Here is a 24,016-nt window from a genome sequence, read left to right on the forward strand (position 1 = left end):
ACCGAAACAATGGGCAATCTATCAAGTGCAAGCAAAATCAAATATAAAGTGTGTGGGAATGCTTCTGAAGGGTAAATGTTGGGCTTGGATCTGTGGTGACAAGTTTACTTCTGTTCCAGCTCCATGTTTCCATGGGGAACGAAAGCAAATAGGATTTTCAAGATGGTGTTGGCTATATTGCTACAACATTAATGTCAACCATACAAAGCGGCTTGAAGACACTATAGTGACTAAACCTGATGCAATACCTAAAGAATGGCCGATTGTTAATGGGGTTGCGCTCACCTCAGATGAGATTGGAAACCTTGAGAAATCTAGTTTCAATCTTGAAAAGAGAGTTGGAAACATGAGTGATAAAACTAGAACTATTCCTACAGAGATGCATAGGAGGCCAGCAAGAAAAGGTAAGGTAGTTAAATTTATTGGTACCGTCTCCAAGCAGAAGCAAGGTAAAATAAACTTGGCTCAAACACTTGAGTGTGAGATTCTCTCCACGAAGTACATCACTATGCTTATAAAGGAGTATATAGTCAAAACAAAAGCTAAAGAGTACACAATTGTTATTTAAGACTTTGTTTTGCACATGTCTAAACTTTACGAAGTGTAAGGAACATGGGAAGGCATATGCTCCTTGCAAGCATATATATTACATCTTCATCAACATCTTGCACCAAGATCCTAAAGTGGATATTCATATACACCAAGCAAGCTTTACTATTGCCAAGTTGCAGAAAACTTTTGGAGCTAATTAGATTTTCCAACACTATTGATGTTTATTCTCTATCAATAATATAAACTTATTATACCTTATATAATTAATAAATATTTTATTATTTCACTTTTCATTTCATATACTTACGAGTGTTCTTTTCACAATACTGCCCATAGTATTCATGAGTCTCCATTTTTATCTTTACCATCTCAAAAAATATTTCATGGTAGTCTTTCAGGTGCGTGATATTGCAATGTGTTGCAAGAGCATATATACCATCATAGTTGTTTTTTTTTTCCTTCAAATGGTTATATGGCCTTATATAGAATCTTAATTCAAATTTAATAATTTTAAAATTTTGACAAACCTGACATTTACTAGCCAGAAAGCACAGAGTACAAATTTAAAGAAGTGATAAGAATATTCTTTTTGAAAACATTTTATTTTATGTTCTAACAAACGTCCCTATCATTGCATGTAGTAAATATTTAAATTATTAGAACAAGAAGTGTCCTTTAGAACATTTTTATCTATATAATATATAGAGAGTTATGAAATTATTAGGTTCGCCATAACCTTAAAATTTCAAAGTTTATAATGTTTGTACTAAATTACAATTAAAAATTGAGCTCAACTCGTGAGCTCAAGTATGGTCTACACTCCCTTGAGAGCTTTGCTGTACTTAGAGTATTGCAAGGCTGCCATCATCTCCTTGCTCGCTCCCTTTGCCATGGCCATAAAATCTCTCTCTTTAGTGACACTCTGTGATGTTTAAAACTTACATCTCGTCCTTCTCCTTCTTATACTACAAGAGCTCATGGCAAAGAGCCACTAGATTCACTAGAACCCCAACTACATAAGTGATTTGTAGCAGGAGTTCATTGGATTGTCGAGACAATGTGTCCTCACTCCATTCTGTATCATCCTCCCCAACAAGAGTTGCCTTGAACTGAGTGCTTTGCAAGAGTTGCCTGAGCCTGGTGCCAATGGCAAGCATGAAAGTGGGATGAGCTTAGAGCTGTAATGTGCGATGAGCTCCTGCAACTTCCTCATCTCCTTGCCCAGGATCTCGGCAATTTCAAGATTTCTTACCATTGCTCTATGCTGGCATTGGAGATTCTTGAGCTATAGCAACCGACCTGACACCGCTGTGGCTAAGGCAATGAGAAACCTTGATGCCTCATGATGCTGTGGAAATCCTAATCTCCAAAATCTGTATTCAGCACGTCACAATTTTTTAGCTCTTGCTTCACATAACCCTAAATCTCATGATCAGGTTTTGGACTACTAAACTTGCAGTAAAGGTTAGTCTTTCTTCTTAATTTGTGGTACACCCTTCTCCAGCAAGCAATTGGAAAACCCTAGACAAGCACACAGAACCAAGCATACACCATGTCTGTGTTTGTTTATATCCTTAGTCTCCATCACATACTAAACACTGTTTCAGATTTCTATTACAAATTCAAGTCTATTTATAAATATAAACCTGCATAAGTTATAGTTTTCTAGATTTGTACTTGAAATTTTCAAATTATGCCTTGCTTTCATCATCTTCTTAGAACTATAAGAAAAACCAATCATTTTGATAAGAATTTCAATCCTAATAATTCTGATAAACATCCTAAGCCACTTCAAATTACTTCAGATTAAAAATGAAATATATACACATCAAGCAATATCCACTATACCATCTCCACCTTCACACACCACACTAGCAAGTCACACTATTTACAAAGATTCACAAATTTTAAATTTTGAAATTGATTTCTTATCATCTATTTGTGTTTTTTGTAATGCATCACATTTTAAAGATGAGAACATTGCTATATGTTGTCAACATGGTCAAGTGATATTGCCACTTGTATTACCATTGCCAAATACTTTACTTACGCTTTACAAGCAAAACAAAAACTCTAATTTCAAAATTAATATTAGACACTACAATAGGGCCCTTGCATTTGCATCAATGGCTGTTAATATTGAAACTTTAAGGGGTAGTGGTCCTTATTGCTTTAGAATTCATAGACAGATTTACTATAATGTCATGTTGTCACACTCTTCTGGAAATCAAAATCCATTTTATGGGCAACTTTATATGCTAGATACACAAGAAGCCAAAAATATAAGGCATCAAAACCTATTTAATACAAGTTGTGAGAGAGATTTATTATTACATCTTGATATACCCCTCCATAAAATTAATCCATATGCACATGCTTATAAAATGATGTATGAAATGGAACAAAAAGAACTTCGTGAAATAGCAATTACAGGCCATCCTTTACATGATGTTTAAATGTTACTAAGGAATAAAGGAAGTAATCATTGACACTATAATATACTATATTGCTATCGTTTTTGTGAGTGAAAATGGAAAACCCTTATATAGACATGAAATTTGTATATAACCTATGGTAAATCTTTCCAGAAAGATTTTCAACACTTGATGCTAATTGTGATCCTATGGTTTATCCCTTGATATTTCCTTTTTGTGATAAAGGATGGCATGCAAATATTTTGAATACACAATGATATTAAAGTACATTACTTCTATATTATAAATATTGTTTATCTAAAAGAGACACACTACAATTAGGTTTTGACCAAATCTTACATGTTGGCAAGCTTACTCAACAATACATTGTTGATACTTATTGTAATAACTTACAATATTATCATATCCACTTAAAAAAATTATGAGTAGAAATGTATATTGGTCTTATTGATTATATTGCAAATTTTGCTTTAAATGAAAATATGAACCCTGGTAAAATTGTTATACTACCTTCAAGTTTTGATGGTGGATCTAGAGTAATGTAACAAAATTATCAAAATGCAATGGCAATTGTTACTCATTACTCAAACTAGATATTTTCATTACTTTCACTTGCAACTATAAATAGCTAGAAATTATAAAAAACTTACATCCAAATGAGGGTTCAAAACAGTGTTCTGATTTGGTTTCTAGAGTTTCCCATATTAACTTAAAGAATTGTTGAAAAATATAACAAAAAGACATGTATTTGGAAAATGTATAGCATATATATGTATGTAATTAAATTCCAGAAAAAAGGTCTCTCATATTATCATTTTCTAGGAATTTTATCTCATGAAAATAAAATTAAAAATTGTAATACAATTAATCAATATATCATGGCTGGATTATCAGATCCTTATGATGAGCCTAAACTCTTTGAAATCATTACATTGCATATGATGCATAAACCATGTGGAATTTTTTTATCTTAATAGTCTTTATATGGAAAATTGTTCTTGCTCGAAAGGATTTCCAATACATTTAATTATGAAAACACATTTTCTATTAATGGATTTCCAGATTATCATAGACTAGATAATGAATGTATAGTTTTTAGAAATAATTGTCATATGGATAACCATTAGGTTATGCCTTATAACAAGTACCTTTATAAAAAATATAAAGCTCATATAAATATTGAGATATGTGCAATTATAAATAACTATGTGACAATTGAAATCTATTCAGCAACTCAACAACATAATAATAGCTTAAAATAGGATGAAATTTCAAGTTTTTTAAACACCTATTATGTTTTTGCTCCTAAAGCTATATGAAGATTTTTTCAATTTAAAATGGCCATTTAACACTTAAAAATTCATCTTTTTATTCATCTTGAAAATTTTCAGAATGTTTATTTTATCGAAGGTAATAAGAAAATTGCACTTCAAAGAGGTACTTCTTAAAATGGTATTATATTAATAAAATGGTTTGAATTAAATATGCATGATCCAAATGCAAGGCAATATATATATCCTAAAATTATTTTACATTATACATATAATAAATGCATTCACCGTTGGCAGATTATATACCAATGAAATATTATCTCATAAATATATTATGTTTCCCCTATCTAATACCGAACTTTATCATTTATGCTTTATATTGTTTCATAGAAAAGGGGCTACTTCTTTTAATGATATTAAAATAGTTAATATAATTTATTTTGAAACATTTCAACTTATTGCATCTACTATGGGACCTTTAGTAGACAATACAGAATGTGAAAAATGTTTAAAAGATGCTTGCTCTTTCAAAATTTTATCACAATTAAGATAACTATTTATGTTTTTATATGTGTTTTGCAGTCTAAAAAAATTTTATTCCTTATGGGAAAACTTATTTTAAAAAAATCTGAAGATTATATGCTAACAGATCTATTACTTTGTTATGAATGCATTTTACATTATATAAATAGCAAATTCAATCTATATGGAAAATCTAATCAAGACTATAAATTGACTTTATCTTATACAAATTTTGATACAAATAGTATTATTAATTCAATACAACTAAAGTATTTTTTAGAACAAAATTTATTTTGATTTAATGATAAACAAAAAGTTATATATTATAATATTCTCAACACAATTAATAACACAACTGAACAAAATTGATGTTTTTTCATCAGTGGTTCTTGTGGTACTAGTAAAAATTTTCTCCTCACACTCTTATATATATATTTCAACTTTTAAATAAAAATGTAGTTAGTATAGCCTAGACAAGTATTGCAAGCACTTTACTACATAATTATCAGACATTGTGTATAACATTTAAACTTTTTGTTCCAATAAATGAAATTTCTACTTCTATTATTACTACTAATAGTGAAGCAAGCCATAAAATTAGGAATGCATGTGTGTTAATATGGGATGAAATTAGCACATTTTTTGCAATTAATTTAAAAATTAAAAGATATAAAAAAATGTATTACCTTTCAGAGGAATTGTTATTATTACAAGTGGTGACTTTAAACAAACATTACCAGTTATTCCATATAGTCATTGAGTATAAATTATTTTATATTCAGTAAAAATAAATAAATTATAGAAATGTTTTAAAACACTTCCATTAAAAAAGAATATGAGACTAATTTAAAACAACTCTTCATGGGCTGATTGGCTTCTATAAATTGGAAATGGTGTTAATTATGTGAATTTACCAATATTGCCTATAAATTTACCAATCTATTATATTACTTTACACACAAATAATAATATCCTCTATTGTTGATTTTATTTTCCCATCTTTATAAGATATTTCAAACCCCCACATTGCATCTACTAGTCATACTTACCCCACTCAATGATGATATTTTTCCCATTAATAACACTATACTTCGTAATATACACATTTATGTTAATACTAAATTATACAGCCCAATACTATTCAAACCCAAAGACATTTAATCCCAAATATCCCAAGACCTTTAACCAATTGGAAAAGGGGGTGCACTTTTGTTCATGGGTCCTTTCCTTCTATATTTAAACCCCTATGAATTGTCTTTCGAGTCGTTCCCTTTAGTTGCTTACAATCCACCACGCTTCCCTGCAAGTTCATGCCCACGTGAACGGAAGCTGAGAGCCGCAACTCTCTTGAGAGCCCCACTCTCTTGACACCCTACCCCTCGGATCAAGCCCAGTGGGAATAAACTGGACCCTTGCCAGATGTCAATTAACATGTCGTGTGATTCCTCTAGCCAACTAACAGAGTCGGACTCAAGACTAACTTCAATACCAAATGTAAGCTCCTGACTTTAGATTTCTTGAGAGGTCACCCAGCCCAATACTATTCAAACCCAAAGACGCTTAACCCTAAATATCCCAAGACCCTTAACTGATTGGAAAAAAGGGTGCACTTTTATTCATGGGTCATTTCCCTATATATTTAAACCCCTATAAATCATCTCTCAAGCCGTTCTTTTTGTGTAGCACATGTGATTATGGGATGAGATTTGGATATATTATCACCGTGGATCCTTGGAACCTTGGGGGATAAATGGGGATAAAATAGCCACTAAGGGTTCTCTCATCAAACAATTGCCTCTTTTCCAGTTGGCTTAAGAGGAGAGAGATAAAGTGTGCTACAATTAGTATCGGAGCAAATGGCACGAATTCGATTCTCATTGATTAGTGGCTACTTAAAAATATAATATACCTTTGAACAAGGTATATTCCTACCCCTAAATTTGAAATTATACGTATTGGGCATCCATGCGTACATCCTTCCTCTTGTGTGAAGTATCCACGGACGAAGATATCCACTATGGGACTCGTACGTATTGGGCATCCATGCGTACATCCTTCCTCTTGTGTGGAGTATCCACGGACGAAGGTATCCACTGTGGGACTACGGTACGGGTGGATGACTAGTTGCTTCACATGGAATAGCTGATCTACACAATGGAAGGATTAGTAAATTTAGTGCGGAAATGAAAGTGTTGATTCCCTTTGGCTCAGTAGGGGTTGTTAGGCAATAGTCAATAAGGACATTGACATCTTTGAAGGGGGGGTGAGTGTAGCATATGTGATTATGGGATGAAATTTGGATATACTATCACCGTGGCTTCTTAAAACTTTGGGGGATAAATGGGGATAAAATAGCCATTAAGGGCTCTCTCATCAAGTAATTGCCCCTTTTTTAGTTGGCTTAAGAGGAGAGAGATAAAGTGCGCTACACTTTGGTTGCTTGCATAAACATCCAAAAGATCTTTTAATTGAATTTCTAAATTCCATTACTTCTTTTAGTCTTCCACTTCATAAACTTTTGCTTAAAAAAGGTGTTATCCTTATTCTATAAAAGAATATATGTCCATCAAGTGGACTATATAATGGTACACACCTCATCCTTAAACATCCTTATTAACAGTTGTAAACTATGAAATTGTATTAAGCCAATTCAAAGGTATGTGAGCTTTCATCCCTCAAATCACACTCATATGTTTAAACAGAAATTCCATTTAAAATGTCTAGAAGACAATTTCCAATTATTTCCTTACTATCTCTAATTGTAAGGGCTAAACATTTGATCGAGTCAGAATACACTGGCCATATCCAGTTTTCACCCATGGCTGGCTTTATCAAGATGCACATCACCAACAAGACTAGGTATTAAAGTACGAAACACATCACTCCAAGGACATTAAGTCTTTTTACTTTCACTATCGATATAGTATATAAAGAGGTTTTATCTTAAATATTTTCACCTCCACCAATTTCCTCTTGAGTTTGATTCTTGCTCCATACATTATTTGTGCATTGAAAGCAATTCTTGATATAAGTCTTATGAACAAACAAAAAGGCCTATCTAGAATACTCCAATTCTGATTCCAAAAAATAGTCTTAAAAGGTTTGTATTATAACTATAATATTCAAAACAGTATTTGCTAACAAGATAGCATATGTTGGCAAGTATTAGTCTATGAATAATTTCATGTGTGTTGCATGTATGAATGCTTGGTTTGCTTAATGTTTTGTATTATTTATTAATCCAATTGATCAATTGGAAGTTCATAATTATAACATGTTTATAATTTTTAAACACAAAACTAATCATATTCCATATCGACCATGATATGGTAGAATAAACTTGAATATACTAGAAAGTGTTTATAAAAGCTTATAAATTATAAACATGTTTATAAATTAAAAATACAAGATTAAAGAATAACAACTATTAAATAGTAAATATCCCAGAATATCAAAGAATATCTACCACCCCAGTCCCCTTTCAAGTTATGCTTAAACAAACCAATACCTTTAGAATTTTCATTATTTTATATATGAATATGTTTATAAAATAAAGTTAACAGAGCTTTAGCTAACTACAACTCACATTTTGTACAAGTTAATATAAATATATTTAAAAATTATAATTCAATATTTTATTACTAGAAACACCATTCATCCAATGTTTTATTAAAAAGATTTTAATAATTTTAATATCTCTTTTGAAATGATACATATAATTTCTATTAACTTTTAAAATATTTAACTTTTATTGTAACTTTATAGAAATAGACTAGTAAAACTTTATTGTATAATGAACTCTAACAAATTTAAAAAAAATTCAACAATTTGATTGTTTATACATTTCCAAGTTCCAATAAATGCCCAATTTTGCTATTCATACCATCCATCAGTTTGAAAATATCTATATCCATTAAAAGTAACTCCTATAAAATATCTATTATGCAATTTAAAACTACATTCATCATAGAAAAGATGACTATATCCTTTACTTTTAAAAACATTACCATAGCGCCATACAATTGCATTTCCAAATTTATTGCATCTTTCAACTTCACCTATCATTTGAGGAGCCCAATCATAATCATTAATATAATCTGTTTGATTTGTACTAATTGAGTTATTCATTTCTTTATATGTATTTAAAGAATGCTCTACAGGAAAATAGCAATTTACATGTGATAAAACTAGAAACAGAGAAATATAAAATGCTGCCATATTGAATAACTGGATAAATATTGTTCTCTTTATATTGCATTTTTATTATTGTTTAATATTAAGCTTCATTATTATTTGTTGACTATAAACATAATTTGGTATGAATAAGGACAAGGAATGTTTTGTTTGAATTTGATTAAATCTAGGTTATCGGGTTTAGGGCCTTCGTTTCTTTTAAGAAAGAGAATAATGCTGCTACTTTGCTTTTTTGTGATCATATTCTGGAACTGTGTTCACAAGATGCTGGTGCACTGCTGCATAGGGATCTTGTTGAAACTGTGGATGTGATAAGACAGCTGCCAGCTGCTTGGTTTCTCTGATTCTGTGTGGTAACGTATCTGATCAGAAATTGAGAAAAGTGCAGAGAAATGACTGCTTACATGAGCTGTTGTCGATGCTTTTGTTTCATGTTAGATTTCTTGGTGCAAACTCGGTGCTGGTTTGGAACGTCAGGGAGAAACTCTCCCAGTGAAGATAAATCCTGCAGAGTTGTTCTTGTGTTTCTTCGTTTTGGCTTTGATTTCTTCTGGAAGTCCGGACTGTTAAAACTTCACACAAGAATGAGCTCGGTACCTTTGCCTTGGCCAACGCAGTCTGTGTCTCTCGCAATTCTGAAAGAAAAGAGAAGTAAAACAAGCATTTGCAGAAAGAAGTACACTCACTTGCTAGAAACCGCTCTTGTTTCGCCAGTTTCCTCCTGACACTCGGCTTGATTTCTCTTTCAGCTTCCACATTCCTAAAACAAGAAAAGAAGTAAAGAGTTACAAGATAAACCAGATCACATCCATGCAGTGTCTACTTTGTCTCGTTCTCTTCTTCGGTTTTCTTTTCCTGAAAATCAAAATCGAAACCGCAAACCCAAAAACACAAAGAAAAACGGACCTGGACTTTTGCGGATTTCTCACGCACTTTCTGCCGAATCGTCTTCTTCTTAACCTGCACAAGGGAATAATCGCTGAATGCACACACACGCACAGCGCTTTACCATTTCTTCCCCAAAGCTAAAACCCCTGCCCTAGCTCCAAATACCCGGATATTCTCTACCACCTTTTGTGCGTTTGGACGTACAAGTTGGACAGCAACAAGTATGGCATCTTGTCTCCGGGCAGCGAATTCACCGCGAGCTCTGCTGCTCGCTCCCCTCGCTCGCCATCACCTTGCTCCTTGCAGGAATTGAGGAAAATCTTCCACGACGCCGGGACTTCCATGACCGGTGGGAGCTTCCGGATGAGCTCCTCGGCCTCACTCAGCCTGCTCGATCGTCCCAGCAAATCAATCATGCACCCAAGATGCGTGGCTGCTCGCCGGAGACAGTGATCCGTGGCCATGGACACGAACAGCTCGATCGCCTCATCCAGGAACCCTGCATGGCTGCAAGCCGCCATGGTGACGAGAAAGGAGATTCCATCGGGCTTGACACCCTCTTGCTGCATCCTCCAGAGAAGCTGGAGCGTTTGTTCTCCATGTCCGTGCTGGGCAAACGCGGCGATCACCGCGTTCCACGAGACAAAGTCTCGGCGGTTTCTCATCGACTGGAAGATCTTCCAGGCGAGCTCCAAGCCGCCGCATTTGCCATACATGTTGACGAGCGCCGTCTCGGTGACGAGATCGGGCGTGATTCCACTCGCTTTCATGCTCTCGTGGATTGCTTTGCCGGAAGTGAGAGCTGAGAGGTTCGAGCAAGCGTCGAGAACATTTGCGTAGGAGATGTTGTTCGGCCTCACGCCTTGGAGCTGCATCCCATGGAATGTTTTCACGCAATCACTGTCAAGACCCAACTGGGCGTAGATTCCCATCAAGGTGTTGAAAGAAACCACGTCTTTGTTCTTCATTCTCTCGAACAGGCACTTCGCGGCGTCCAGGTCGCGTGACTTTGCGTAGACGTTGAGGAGAGAGTTTCCAATCTGGATATCAAAGTCCCCGTAGGAAAATCCCTCGCCGAGCTCCTCTGCGAGAGCTAGAGTTTGGGAGGTTTCTCCACAGGCATCCAAAACCCGAGCAATGGTGAGGCCGTCGACTTTCTCTCCTTCCAAGTCCATGCAAAGAAAGAGATGGATCGCGTCCAGAGCCCGTCCATTGTGAGCGTAGGACGAGAGCATCGCGTTCCAGGCCACCGAGTCTTTGGCTTTCATCGAATCAAAGAGGTTCCGAGCTTGCTGGAGCTGGCCACACTTACCGTACATGTTGATCAGCGCTGTCCTGAGGAACAACTCGTGCTCGAGGCCAAGCTCCACAATGCAGGCGTGGACGATCTCCCCGAGCTTGAGATTCGAGAGAGTTACGCAAGAATCCAAGGTCGAGATGAGTGTCAGCTTGTCCGATTTCACTCCCTCGAGTTGCATCTGAATGAATACTCTGGCAGCCGAGCGATCGTCGTCGCAGCAAGAGAAAGAAGACAGCAGCCCATTCCAGAGAAGCGCACTGTAGCCACCGGAAGAGAAAGAGACTTGATCGAAAACTTGTCTCACTTCGTCCAGGCTTCCACAGGCCCTGTAAGCGTTCATGAGAGCTCTCCCCAAGACCTCGTCGATCTCCAGGCCACTATCTCTCACGGCTTCGTGGATCACTCTCGTCTGATCCAGCTTCCAGCAAGCATCTAGCGTCGTCACAAAGGTCACCTTCGTCGCTCCAACGCCCTCTAGATCCATCAACTTAAAGAGCTCCAGAGCCTCGACGTTGTGGTTGTGGAGGACGTAACCAGCGATCATGGTGTTCCAGGACACTGCGTCTCTGTCCGGCATTCCCTCGAAGAAATCCCTCCCAAGCTCGACTTTTCCACACTTTCCATACATGTTGACAAGAGTGTTGCCGACGACTCGATTGGATTCCAATCCCTGGCTGGATGCTTGCCTATGAGCGAGAACTCCTTCGTCAAGAGCGGCTAAGTTGGCACAAGCATCGATGAAGGTCACGAAGCTTACCTTGTCCGGTTTGAATCCCTCGAGCAGCATCGTCTTCCAGAGGACAACGATGGCCTCGCCACGCTCGTTGTGGACGAGCGCGGAGATCATCACATTCCAGGAGATCAAGTTCTTATCCCAGATGGAATCAAACACAGACTGTGCATCATCGATGCTTCCACACTTTCCATACATGTTTACCAGATTGTTTTTCACCATGGAATCGACCAGGAATCCATGGCTGGCGATGGCGCTGTGGAGAGCGCGGCCCTCCCGCAGCGACTTTTGATTCGTGCATGCCTCGAGGGCGGCCGAGATGGTGATCGTGTCGGCCGTGACGCCTTCTAGATCCATAGAGCGAAAGAAATGTAATGCCTCATCACAATGCCCATTATGGGCATTTGCTGTAATAAGCACTGTCCAAGAGATAGTGTTCGGACTTGCAATATTTTTGAAGACCCTGAGCGCTTCTTGCAGCTCCCCGCACTTGCCATAGAATACGATGAGGAGGTTTGCCAGCAGCCTGTCGTGGATCCATCCGAATTTCTCCAGGAACGCATGGATTGCTTTGCCTCGATCGAGGGCCTTGTGCGCAGCGCAGCGCCGGAGGAGGTCGGCCAATGTCGAGGCTGTGAGATTTGCACACCCAATGCCGTCGACCAGTTCGTCTTCTTTGCACTGATTTCTTGAGCCTGATTCCTTTGGTCTTGTCACAAGAATTGTAGAGATCGATCGAGAAGCCTTTTTTGGTGCTACTACTACATTGATCCATCTCCCTTGAAGCATGAGCCATGCAAAGTTAGATCTTAGCTACATGCTTCTTTCGATGCAATCTTGAAGCCATGCATGCCTTTTGACCTTGCCGGTCTAATCGTTCTTGGAACCACCATGGTTGTAGCAAGTGCTGTAATGTTTTTGGCATATCCATATTATGGTGGATTGCAAGATAAGTTAAAGCTTGGATTTCCCTCCTCCTCTACAGTGCATTCCATCAATGGGCATTTGCTCTTAGCAAACACTACAACATGGCCCAAAAACCCTAAAACTTTGATTTTGGCGCGAAAAGTTTAGGGCTCTTGAGCAGATTGGTAGGTCTAGGTTTCGTGACACAGCGCTGCCGGTGGTGCAATGCGAGAGGAAGAATGCGCACGGCCCGGCCAGGAAGCAGCTCCACAAGCAGTGGGATCGGCAGTGGCGGGGCAATTCCAAGCAAGTCTCTCGCCAGTGGAATCAACAGGTGCGTGATGTAACGACATTGCCCGATGTGCTTTTAGCTGAGGAGTCGGTCAGGTAACGTCGGCGCAGGCGAATTTCATGACTGCCGTGGTGGAACGAGCTGGAGCGCTCGACGATGGCTTGCAAGAGGATGGCTTTAGAGCAGAGGGATGAAGCTTCTTTGCGTGGTGAGAGCGCTTCTCAAGAAGATCAGGAGAAGAGTCATGGTCGGTGATATTGGACAGACAAACGTGGGATGATTGAAGATGTTCTACCACAGAGCCGATCGGAGACTTCAGATCCAGCAGTGGCCAATGTCGATTTGTTACTGGTGTTGTTCTCACTCGATAGGCCGCGCTTGGATCCTGTGATACTGAATAATAGTCCTGGAATACCTCTAGCAGTGGTGCTCAACAAGGCGGATCGTGTTACTCAGGAGGTACCCGTTTTGTTTCTTTCTTTTCGCTTTTGCAAAGCTGACAGAAGGATCATTTTTAGTTTTCAGATGAAAGATAGTGGCTGATGGAGTCGGGATATAAACCATACATATGCAGTGAAGAGTTTGGTATGGGGCTTCATGGCATGGCTGCTCTCCTCGAAGATAAAACATCAGTCGTTTTTGGCCCAAGTCGTGTCAGAATTCGAGCTTGATAAACTTTCTACACGGAAGTCTTGCCTTCCACCCGATGACATCCAGGTCTGCATACCTTCGAAGTTCGTCTAGAACTAACTTCAATTGTCGTGTGTAGAGGCACTAGACGAAGTCGACGATCAAGTCATTCACATAAATGAGGTGTGGTATCGGACTGGATCGGCACGTTCCTCTCTTGCATCTGCCATTAGAGGGGCTATGCTCGCTGATACTCCAGGTTTCAGAGACAAGTAGCTCATTAGCATTGCTTTTCCCCGAGGTATGTTTTGTCAGCTTCTGATCGCGATGCAAGTAGGTACGGGCACAGAGCGAGGGATTTGCAGATTGCCAGCATATATCGGAACCGGACTGTGGTGGGTGGTGACTGGGAAAGATATCCATACTACGTTTCATTGTGGAATGAAGTTCATAAACGAGAAGAACACGTCTTTGGCACAAAGCAAGAAAATGACATGAGGTAAACTTGTTTTCGATGGTTTTTGAACTCTGTAATTTGTCTGGTTGGAGGTTCAAGGTATAAGCTATTGCTTTTCAGGGCGGAGTATGCACATGACCAATGGCGAACTAGGCCACACCAGCACCAGAGAGCCCAGGTCGAAGCTATTCTTTGCTGCATTTCCAAGATTGCTAAGCTTTTATTCTTTCAGGGCCGAGCACTCAGCGAGCTTATAGCCAGGTCGAAGCTTATTCTATACTGCTTTTCTTAGATTCGTAAGCATTTTTTTCTTTCATGGCCGAGCATGGACGTGAGCCATGGCGAGACGAGGACCAGCCAGCTTATGCACCAAGGTCGAAGCTTATCGAAGCTTACATTCTCTGTACCTCTTTGGAGCTATGCACGTGGGAATGGTACTTTCATGTGTTTTTCTTCCTGGAAGACTGGTTTTTTCTTTTTTTCTTTTTTTGTTCTAGATTGCATGAGGGAAGAACACCTGGAACTTTGATTGACACCACTGGAGTCTAGAGCAGTGGCAAGACATTCTCTTGTGACTACTCTCGTCAGGCTGCTGCTTTACCAGTGGCTAAAGTTAACAAGAGCATCGATCTCTAGACATGGTTGCGAGTTCCTCCTTTTGAGATCGGGCTGGCATAACTAGAAGGCAATGTTCCTTTGCACGAAATCTTGCATGTAACGGAGCAGTTTTAATTCATTTTCCATACAAATAATCAGATAAATGCCAAGGGCATTTAGCAAGAAGAAGAGTGAAAAGAACGAAAGATTGACACCACTGGATTCAGCACTTAGGCTGTCAAAAGACGGGGGCTATGCAGCACACAAGCCTTGTCCTTTGGAGAATCAAGCTATGAAGTCTCTTCTCTATAAAACTCTCCAAAAACACTAAAAGAATTCTGGTGGTTATCCCATAGAAGTGTTTCCCTTTGAAACTCTAGAATCAAAGTTAGTGAACTGTGATAGTTCTAGCAGTTTCTCCTCAATGCAAACATGGCCATGATGATCTCTCTGAGCAGCATTTTTAAAATTGTCACTGCATCAATGATGGAACAACTACTCTGTTGTGTCTCTGCCAACTGCTGAGTTGTTGTTGAGTGTCCCTTAAACTTCCAACTCCAAGCTTGCAAAACCTTAACACTCTCGAAAAAATAACATACTCTATCCTTTGTTGGCTAGTAAAGAACTAAAACTTGATCTCATTCAATCTTGTGGTAAACAAAATAAAATAATTAATATATTTTGTTATTCTAGATTAAAGACATATTACATAATTAATAATAATAAATAAATAAGAAAACTAAATGTCATTGTTAGTGTAACAAATTATTTTTACTTGAAGTTATAAGTAATCAATATTTGTGACTACAAAAGTTAATATATAAAATTTTTTTATAACTATGCAACAATGATACACAAAAGTGATAAAATAAATAACTTAAAACCACTTCAAAACTACTTTCTTAACTAGTTATGTGTTTTTAAAATAAAACTAGCTGCAAAATTTTTATTTTTTACTGAAAAGTAGTTAATTTTCATAAATATAATTTATTTTATTTTATATAAATGGTCTTCTTTATATACTACCACGCGGTTTTGCCAGACTACCCACCACATGGCATGCATGCACGTTGCTAAATAATAAATTTTGATTGTCATCCAAAATTTAAAAAATGCAAGCATGAAATGACAAAGTAAAATTTTTTTCTTTCAAATTTATATGTAATAAATCTATTTTGCTAAACAAAATCTTTAATCTTATGGGAAAGATATTGAAAAGAACAAGTAAAACATCTGAATAGTGATTTTGAAAAATTAAAAAGAAGATCAATTAATAATTTTACTTTGAGTTTTGCTTCTTTTTATAGTAATAAAATGAGAGTGTTGTAAATTATATTATTTAGTTAAAGTATCATTAGAACATTCTTTGTTCAACATTTTACAAAAGTTTAAAAAACCATTAATATTTATATTTATTCAACATTTCAAGCTAATAATTCAGCATATGGTTGCCAAGTGGCATTATATTGAATATACTAGCAATTTATAACATTCTATAATGGAAGTGTACTTTTTAACAATAGTCATTTATACATCAATTGACTAGGTCTACACAACATTTTAAGTGTCTTGTAAAAATTGTCATTTCCATTAATTGTAATAACTTATCTACTCAACATAGTAATTGTTTCTCATTGTTATATTTAAATTCTAGTAACATCTTTAAAGAAGTATATCACCAACTTTGGAGGCTAAATAGAAATTTATTATAATAAATAATTGAGATATAGCACATTTTCATTTTATAGTGAATTCTCTTTAAGTCTTCTTTTCTTTGTTTTTTTGTTATCTTTAGTTTTTCTTCTTTTATATTTCTTCTTTCTTTTATAGGTTGTATAGCTTTGCTTGAGTAAATATTTAACTAAGTTTTTAGTCTTAAAAATTATATTTTACCTTAATTAAAGTTTTCTCTCATATCATTTTGTTTGCCACCAATTTCTAAAAAAATCTCCATCATATTTTTGCTATTTACAAAAAGTTGCAAAGATCCTTTGACACAACAATTTTATAAGCCATTCTTCTTTACTCCACTTTCACTTCTCATCACATTTATCTTTTTAATCACTTTTTGTACTTCACTTTATTTTTGAGTAAGTTTTTGTTTGATGCAAGACAATTTTTGGGATATGTAAAAGCTTTGGAGTTGATCATTTCACTTTCAACTTTTAAACTTTTTATTCTCTTTCTGTCTTCTCTTTTTCTCTTCTCTTTCCCTTTTTTAATTTTCCCATTAAATTTCCCTTTATTTTCCATTTTTTTTTCTTTCTCTTTATGCATCTAGTTATTCCCATGAGATCGATCCATATATCTCTTCACTTTTATACAAAGAAGGATGGATATTAAATAGATGTGTCTTACTCTTTTTGGCAGAATTACCATCCTCAAGCAGTCTTTTCTTATAAACTTAGATGACATTAATATGATTCTTATCATATTGTATATATTAAATTTCAAGTGTAGCCCTTGATATGTGAAGCTAAATTATATTTTTGAAAAGTATTTTATGCAATAAAGAAAATAAACTCTATTTGATGTATATGAAAGAAAGATTTTGAAACACTACTGAAATAAGCACTAAGAAATTCGAAGGCATGTTTCTAGCTAGGTTATCTAACCATGAAAGCTTAGCATTTCTTGTTAAAAAGAAAGGAGGATCAATGCAGATCATTAAAAAAAGAAGGTTATAAAAATATGCTTATAAAAAACTAAGAAATATTAGAAGCATAGTACTAACTTATTAATTGTTAATTATAAAAAATATTTTTTAAAATTTTATTCTTATCAATTTCATGTGTGCAATCCAAAAAAAAATCCATCAAAAACCAATAACAAAATGTGTCAGATTCCCGAAGGGTTTCACTCTTAGGTGTTTTGGAAAACATGTATAACACCAAATTACAGTCATTTTCTAAAGAAAGATATGTGTTTGTTAAACAATTTAAATGAGGCCTACAATATTTATTAGGTGACCAGACTACTACCTTATATTCATTATATATACTAAATTTCCATCATATTGAAGTTTAAGATAGCAATTTTTGTAATTTTTTTTGATTGACCATTTATCTATATTTCCCACATAAAGCGCTAACCTACAATTATAATGTCAATAAAGATACGTTTTTTTTATTTGGAGAAGTTATGAAATTCATGGGTATGAGAATATCAAAAACTGTAGAACCAATTAAAGTATAGAGATAAATCTGACAATCATTAAAACTATATGTATTTATTCTTGATCTATATCCTCTAGATCTTTCATTTGGAGGTATATTTCGAATAAAATAATAAATACCATACATCTCTATGTTAATCTAGAACCAAGATCTATAAGATTGGGTTGATAATCCATTAGTATACTAGCTAATTCTACTCTAATTCTTTCAGTGCTTTGAACTTGTCCTAAATTTGGTGAGCATATAAAACTACTTACCAGGACTAAATATCCAAATTTGTGTATATTCTGGATTATAAATAGCTATATCATTTCTTATACCTTGTCCCGATGGTATTCCAGAATTACGTGGAATTCGATTGACCATCAAGAGTAAGTGTGAGATAATGTTATTTGTAGTATTTGCTCCTACAAGATTCAAATCCTGTTCTCCGGAGTGAAGTTCATCAGCCTCAAGAAAATTGTTGAGAAGCAAAATAAATAAAATAATTACAAACACCATTAATCTTTATTTTGTAGACAACTTCCAAATATTTTTAATTGGCTAAAATTTAAATGAAGAGAATTGTTCTCTTAATCTACGCAAGCCTAGTGCCTATTCCAGTATTCCTAGAAACTACTATTGCTAGAAACATACAGCTTTAGAGTGAGCAAGAAGCCTTCTCTCGTGCCTCCTTGAGGCTCTCGGATCCTTGTCCACAGCCTTCTGCAGCCAGACACACGCCTCCTTGTACTCCCCCAGGCCCATCAGCCCGCGGCCCTTGCGATACAAGCTCTTGACGTGCTCCACGTCGATCACCAGCGCAGCATCCGCGTCAGCCACAGCCTTGCCAAACTCCGCCATCCTCAGGTACACCTCAGCGCGGTTGGACAGCGAAAGCAGCAGCACCTCAAGGACGCTCGCCACCCGGGTATTCGACGTCAGCATGTCGAGGCAGCCGTTGATACACGCCGTGTAGCAATCCACGGCGTCGGCGTAGGCCTTGGAGTTCCCCTACAGCCGGAACGCCACCGCCATGGACACGTCATTGACTCGTACGATGAGGTCCGGGTTGTCCACGCGGATGCAAATGGAGCCGTCCATGGCGGTCTTGAAGTAAGGGTCCTTGATCGCCACCTTTGTGCCGCTTGGGTAGTGACACTCCAAGGAGAGCCTCGCATGGCCGGCTTGATCCTCCAGAACCGTGATCACGGAGGTGGCGCGGAATGGCTCACCGATGAGGGTGGCGAAGAGGACGCGGTTGCAGTGGACGCGCTCGAGCTGGAGATCCTGGAGCAACTTGGAGAGTGCCAGGAACTCGGGATCGCCCAGGGAGGCGGCGTGGGGATTGGACTCACCGCGGAAGTTGAGCGACGTCTTGTACAGCCCGGTGTTGTCGAACATCCGCTTCCGGGCCACGCCAGCGTTGTGGCGGCGCAGGACATCGGGCTTGGAGAAGTGTGGCAGCGGCAGTGGCTGGGGCGGCGACGCCACCCTCACGCCGCTCAGCCGCTTCACCAGATCCTCCATGCTCGGCGAGTGAGAAGCGCTACCGCCACCATTCTCACCACACCTCTGCCTGCTAACAACGGAGAACCCTAGAAAAAATGCGAGAATATTCAATATCTTTGAAAATATATTGATATGGACAATCTTATTTGGCGTGGAGCTTCTTAAGCAGCATCATCTTCAGCTTGGAGGCACTCGGCTTGGAATCACTAGAGACAACAGTAATTGTGAAGTAGTTTTAAAGAATGCAGTAAGAAACTTACTGGAGCTTTTGCTTTTTACCAACAAGAGTAACAGCTTGAGCTCGAGCTTTCACTTCGGCCGCTTTGGCAGCAGGGAATTTCTGGCCATCTCCATTTCCACTCCGAGCTAGAGCAAACTTCCCCTGTAAAGAAAGAGACGTTTTTTTCTTTTTAAGAAGAAGAAAAACTCGGATCATTTTACCTGTCTCAAGGCCGACGATCGACAAGCCACCGATTTCTGGAGCACCAATCTTGCGGCAGATTTGCTCAACAATCCTCTCTTTCTGCTCTTGTTCTATAGAATGTACTGTCCTTAGGATTAAAAAAAAAAAAACTATAGAGAACAACTTAACTGGAACTCGCGGCTTGGATGAAGACAGGCGAAACAAGTCATCTGTAAAAAGGCCGATCGACACGGCGCCCAAGAAAAACCAATACAAGATCATACCCATCAACGCGTCTCTATCCCAAGAACCGATCGAAAATTTGAGCTCCGCAACCGCATCCATCTCCCCAAACATCGCAAACCCTAATTGTTTTCTTTTATCCTTGTTTTTCCTTTGTTCGGTACAAAGGGAGCTGCTTCTAGAATGCAGGAGCTTAGCGCTCTAATCGGGGGGAATTAATTAGCTTATCTGGGCGGTGCTACGCACAAGACGACATGGATAACTCGACAAAGAACGTATTTCAAAGTTGCGACACACCGTTTCTTCTTCCATGCATACGGCATACGCCATGTTCTCACCCTCATTTTTTTTTCCTTGAACGATTCTTCTACCTTTGGTGGCATGACATGACATAGGAATCAATCAACACTTGCCTGTGAAGAACTATATTAAAATCCCATTTTCTCGTGAAATTCATATGGGCGTGTATACAAGTATTCTATGCAAAAGGAGCTAGAGAAGTTGAAGACATAGGTGCAAATCTCATGGAGGCAAATTGACCTTGCCACCCTCCCCACTTGCAACTTTGATAATGCACAACGAACAATCGTACCAAACCACTAACAAGGATTAAAAAATGGGTGTTGTGATTGAATTTGCGGACCTCGCTTTCAAAATATGGTATTTAAATTGTGGGTGATGTGTATGGAGCAACGATTATGGGAGACAAGAGAAGCAACGTAACCTAAAGAACAAACAAGTGCTTATTGTGATGGCCAAATTCTCCTCCACTAGTGCCAATAATTCCTCCTCCTCAGTAAAATAGAAAAGGAGAAGCTGGATTCACGTAATTTATAAGGTTGATACTATCTTAGACCGTAAGTGTAAGTCTCAAATTCCCACTATGAAGCTTTCCAATTTATAATATTTAATAATTATAAAACTTTTTCCTCTGTGGAGCGGCTTGGAAAACTACCTCGGATGGTTTACTGCGGTGGAGCTTCTAGAATCAACAGCGGCAGGGTGAAAAAGAGAAGAAATATTTGTTTGAAACAAATATAAGATATTCGTCGCACATTGACTTGGGAAGCATATGGGCCTTCGAAAGCTTCAATGTGTGAAAGAGAGATGTGCTTGTCCTTGCATATCGAAAATAAAAAAAATACATATAAAAAACTCGTGGTTGATTTGATCAGATCAATCAATCAGTCCCACACACAAAGAAATCAAATCACTTTGATTTCGTCTTTTGGTTACTTGCCATATCATATTGAAGAACACAAGGAAAAGAGAACTAAAGGTCTGATCGTACGTTGGTTCATATTCAGATTTCTGTTAATAGTACATGATTTTTAAAATCGTTAGTAAAAAAGTAGCGAGAGTAATACTGCTGCGAGCTAGAATCTCTAAGAAATTAGCTGTGATCGATTTAAAATTCACCTCCTTCGGTGGTCGTTTGATAAGTTTAGATTAAGATATTTAAAACTGACAGGAAAGTTTTTGAGACGAGTGAATTCGGTAATGTATTTCCATATGTGTGTTTGCGGGAGCGAATCCACATCCCCACTAAGTGTTGTGGTGTTGGTGCATTGTATGATCTGACCATTTAGAAATAATAAAATATTATTAAGAATAACTCAGAGCCAGTGCTTTGCTTCACTCGAAAAAACCTGGGCTTGTTTCCTCCCCACCCAAAGGAGAGGCGAACGAGTCGAGGCAGTCACAATTATTTCCACATCGCAACCCACGAGACTTGGAATTCAGTGTAAGCACTGCTGACATTGAACAATACGAGGTTGCTTGACTACTGTTTGACCAGTTTGACTTTTGCTTGACCCGTTTGTTTCTACAGCGGTCAAGGGTCGGTTATGCACTGTTTAGTCAGATCAGCTTTGAGGAAAAAAAAGAGAATAAAGTGGAAGAAGAACGAAAAAAGGAGTGGTCAAAGTCAATTATCTCCCGCCGCGCTTATATATGCTTATGGACAGCGTCTGACCAAGACAATGACCCAAAGCTCGGGGGTGGACTACACGAGAAGTATATATGGTACCGATCAAGCAATGAAGCCCAAACGAAGCAAATCTGAAAGACCTTTGCGGGCACTGTGCAAAATCTCTACAATGGCCAACCGAAAGACACTTTTGTCTTAGTTTTATTGAATTTTCGAGACGAACTTTGAGGTTTAGTGTTTATAGGGCCCAGCAAAATTGAATTCTCAGAATCTGAATACAACCGCCATGAATTTACCAAAATACTAATATTACATGTTTTTGGGTTTTACGGCACCCATCTTGAAGCATAAGACCATTGAACTGAAATGTACAATAGGTGTGAAAAAATTTGGCTGCGTTGCGGAGGACAGGGACACGGCTACCTGACGGATCCGATTCTCAAGCTGCTTTTTCCCTCAGGCTCTTCCGGAGAAGTTTCGTCTTTGATTCAACGTACAGTGTACACAAGATTGTACGCACAATACGCCCACTACGCAACGTAACACTAAGAACAACGACCTTAAACATCGTTTTCTTTCTTATAAAATAAATATAATTTTTTTCTCATCTACTCGTCTACAGTCCATATTGGAGGCCATCTTTCTATTTGTGTTAGCAAAAGCGTCCACCAGCAAAGAAGTGCTTCAAAGCCAGCACAGCTAAACAACAAAAGCAGCCAACCCCGCGAAAAACACTAAAACACTTTAATAAAAGCCTGGAGACCCATTGTTTTACAAGGGGGGATAAAAAAAAAAACTTTAAGGATGAATTCAACTTACAAGAGGCTTTGTAGCTTCAAAGATCCAAATGGGGTCACTCTTTTTGTGCTTATGACTCGTGCTAGATATACTAGCAACCAAGTCCGAGAATCAAAGGAGATTTGATGCTACACGGTAATTGCAGCACAGAGTCGTGTGCTTGCCTGCCATTGTCCGGTGAATTGGGGCCCGGCATTCTCCTCTTTTCCTCTCCTCACTTGCAAACAAGCATCATTGTTTCGTCACCCCTCCTCCACATATATTTCAAGTTTAATCGCCGTATCTTTCTCTCCAAATTCGAAGAGGAGAGCTCATTCAAGCTTTTGTGTGGGTGTGTGTGTCGTGTGTGTTTGTGTGACCCTACCACCATCGCCCAGGAAACTCTAAGAAAATGCTTGAAAGATTCACATATCATAAGGGGAGGTTTAAACTTCGCAATATAAACATACACTTAGATGGAGCCAAGCTAGTCTAGGCAGCTACGAAACGATGGGGTTTGTTTATACAAGACTCAAAACACTGGGACCCCTTTGCCCCCCCGGAGAAACCATTTTGTTTAGTGGATCCATCCATCCATCCCTTCCCGCCATCTCCATCCAAGGAACTAAAAGATTTATCTTTAGACAAGGAAGAAGAATTGTTGCTATCCTATCGAGTAAGGTGGCAATTACAAAAGGAAAAATGGAAGAAAAGAAAAAGGGGAGAATACGATACAAAAGGTGACGAAGACGAAGAGGCCGAAGAAGCATTTTTAAAATTCCTAATGTTTAAATTCTATTAATTTATATGTATACAATTTTTTTGGACATTGAGGAAGAAGGGAGGGTGGTGCTCATGGGTCACGTCAATTTTTGAGCACGACTATGGGTCCACCCTGTCTGATTCCTCTTTGTCCATCTCATCTCAAGAGTGGCCCAGCTAAAGGAAAAAAAAAAAAAGGTGGCTTAATCGCGGATTAAGCCGGGCGATTAAGCGAGAGAGCATCTTGGAAGGAATTTGGACTATATAGTGCGGGGCGGGCGTCCACGTTTTTCATTCCGGCTAAAGACACAGAATGCAACGCGGTGCGAGAAGCGTACACCATTTCTCTCTCTTTTTCTTTGCTCGGAGCATCTCTCAGCGCTTTGGCGTTTTACTTGACCAAACAGGAGCTCACGGATTCTACTAGTGACTTCTCACAAACGTACACGTATACATT

The 24,016-nt window shown here is 37.9% G+C and overlaps 3 protein-coding genes and 1 pseudogene across 3 annotated transcripts; 1 reads left to right on the top strand and 3 right to left on the bottom strand.

Annotated features, from left to right (window-relative positions):
* Nucleotides 1-9,129: 9,129 nt before the first annotated feature.
* Nucleotides 9,130-10,008, bottom strand: LOC9657001 (putative ribosome biogenesis protein slx9-like). The gene is made up of 7 exons (XM_024685939.1): nt 9,984-10,008; nt 9,881-9,934; nt 9,798-9,829; nt 9,661-9,734; nt 9,572-9,609; nt 9,379-9,524; nt 9,130-9,320 (listed from the first exon to the last, which is right to left on the bottom strand). Exons 1-7 carry the CDS (start codon nt 9,984-9,986, stop codon nt 9,194-9,196), a joined length of 474 nt encoding a protein of 157 aa, XP_024541707.1. The 5' UTR covers nt 9,987-10,008; the 3' UTR covers nt 9,130-9,193.
* A 30-nt stretch (nt 10,009-10,038) lies between these two features.
* Nucleotides 10,039-12,252, bottom strand: LOC112350142 (pentatricopeptide repeat-containing protein At3g09040, mitochondrial-like). The gene has a single exon (XM_024685822.1). It carries the CDS (start codon nt 12,250-12,252, stop codon nt 10,039-10,041), a length of 2,214 nt encoding a protein of 737 aa, XP_024541590.1.
* Nucleotides 12,253-12,970: 718 nt separating this feature from the next.
* LOC9657344 lies at nt 12,971-14,941 on the top strand (annotated as a pseudogene).
* A 4,592-nt stretch (nt 14,942-19,533) lies between these two features.
* On the bottom strand, nt 19,534-20,220 carry LOC9657002. The gene is made up of 5 exons (XM_024685947.1): nt 20,132-20,220; nt 20,037-20,077; nt 19,886-19,978; nt 19,705-19,826; nt 19,534-19,650 (listed from the first exon to the last, which is right to left on the bottom strand). The coding sequence occupies exons 1-5, from the start codon at nt 20,202-20,204 to the stop codon at nt 19,587-19,589; spliced, it is 393 nt and encodes a 130-aa protein (XP_024541715.1). The 5' UTR covers nt 20,205-20,220; the 3' UTR covers nt 19,534-19,586.
* Between the last annotated feature and the right edge of the window lie 3,796 nt (nt 20,221-24,016).

The sequence above is a fragment of the Selaginella moellendorffii genome, unplaced genomic scaffold, assembly GCF_000143415.4.
Source record: "Selaginella moellendorffii unplaced genomic scaffold, v1.0 SELMOscaffold_46, whole genome shotgun sequence".
Classification (NCBI taxonomy): domain Eukaryota; kingdom Viridiplantae; phylum Streptophyta; class Lycopodiopsida; order Selaginellales; family Selaginellaceae; genus Selaginella; species Selaginella moellendorffii.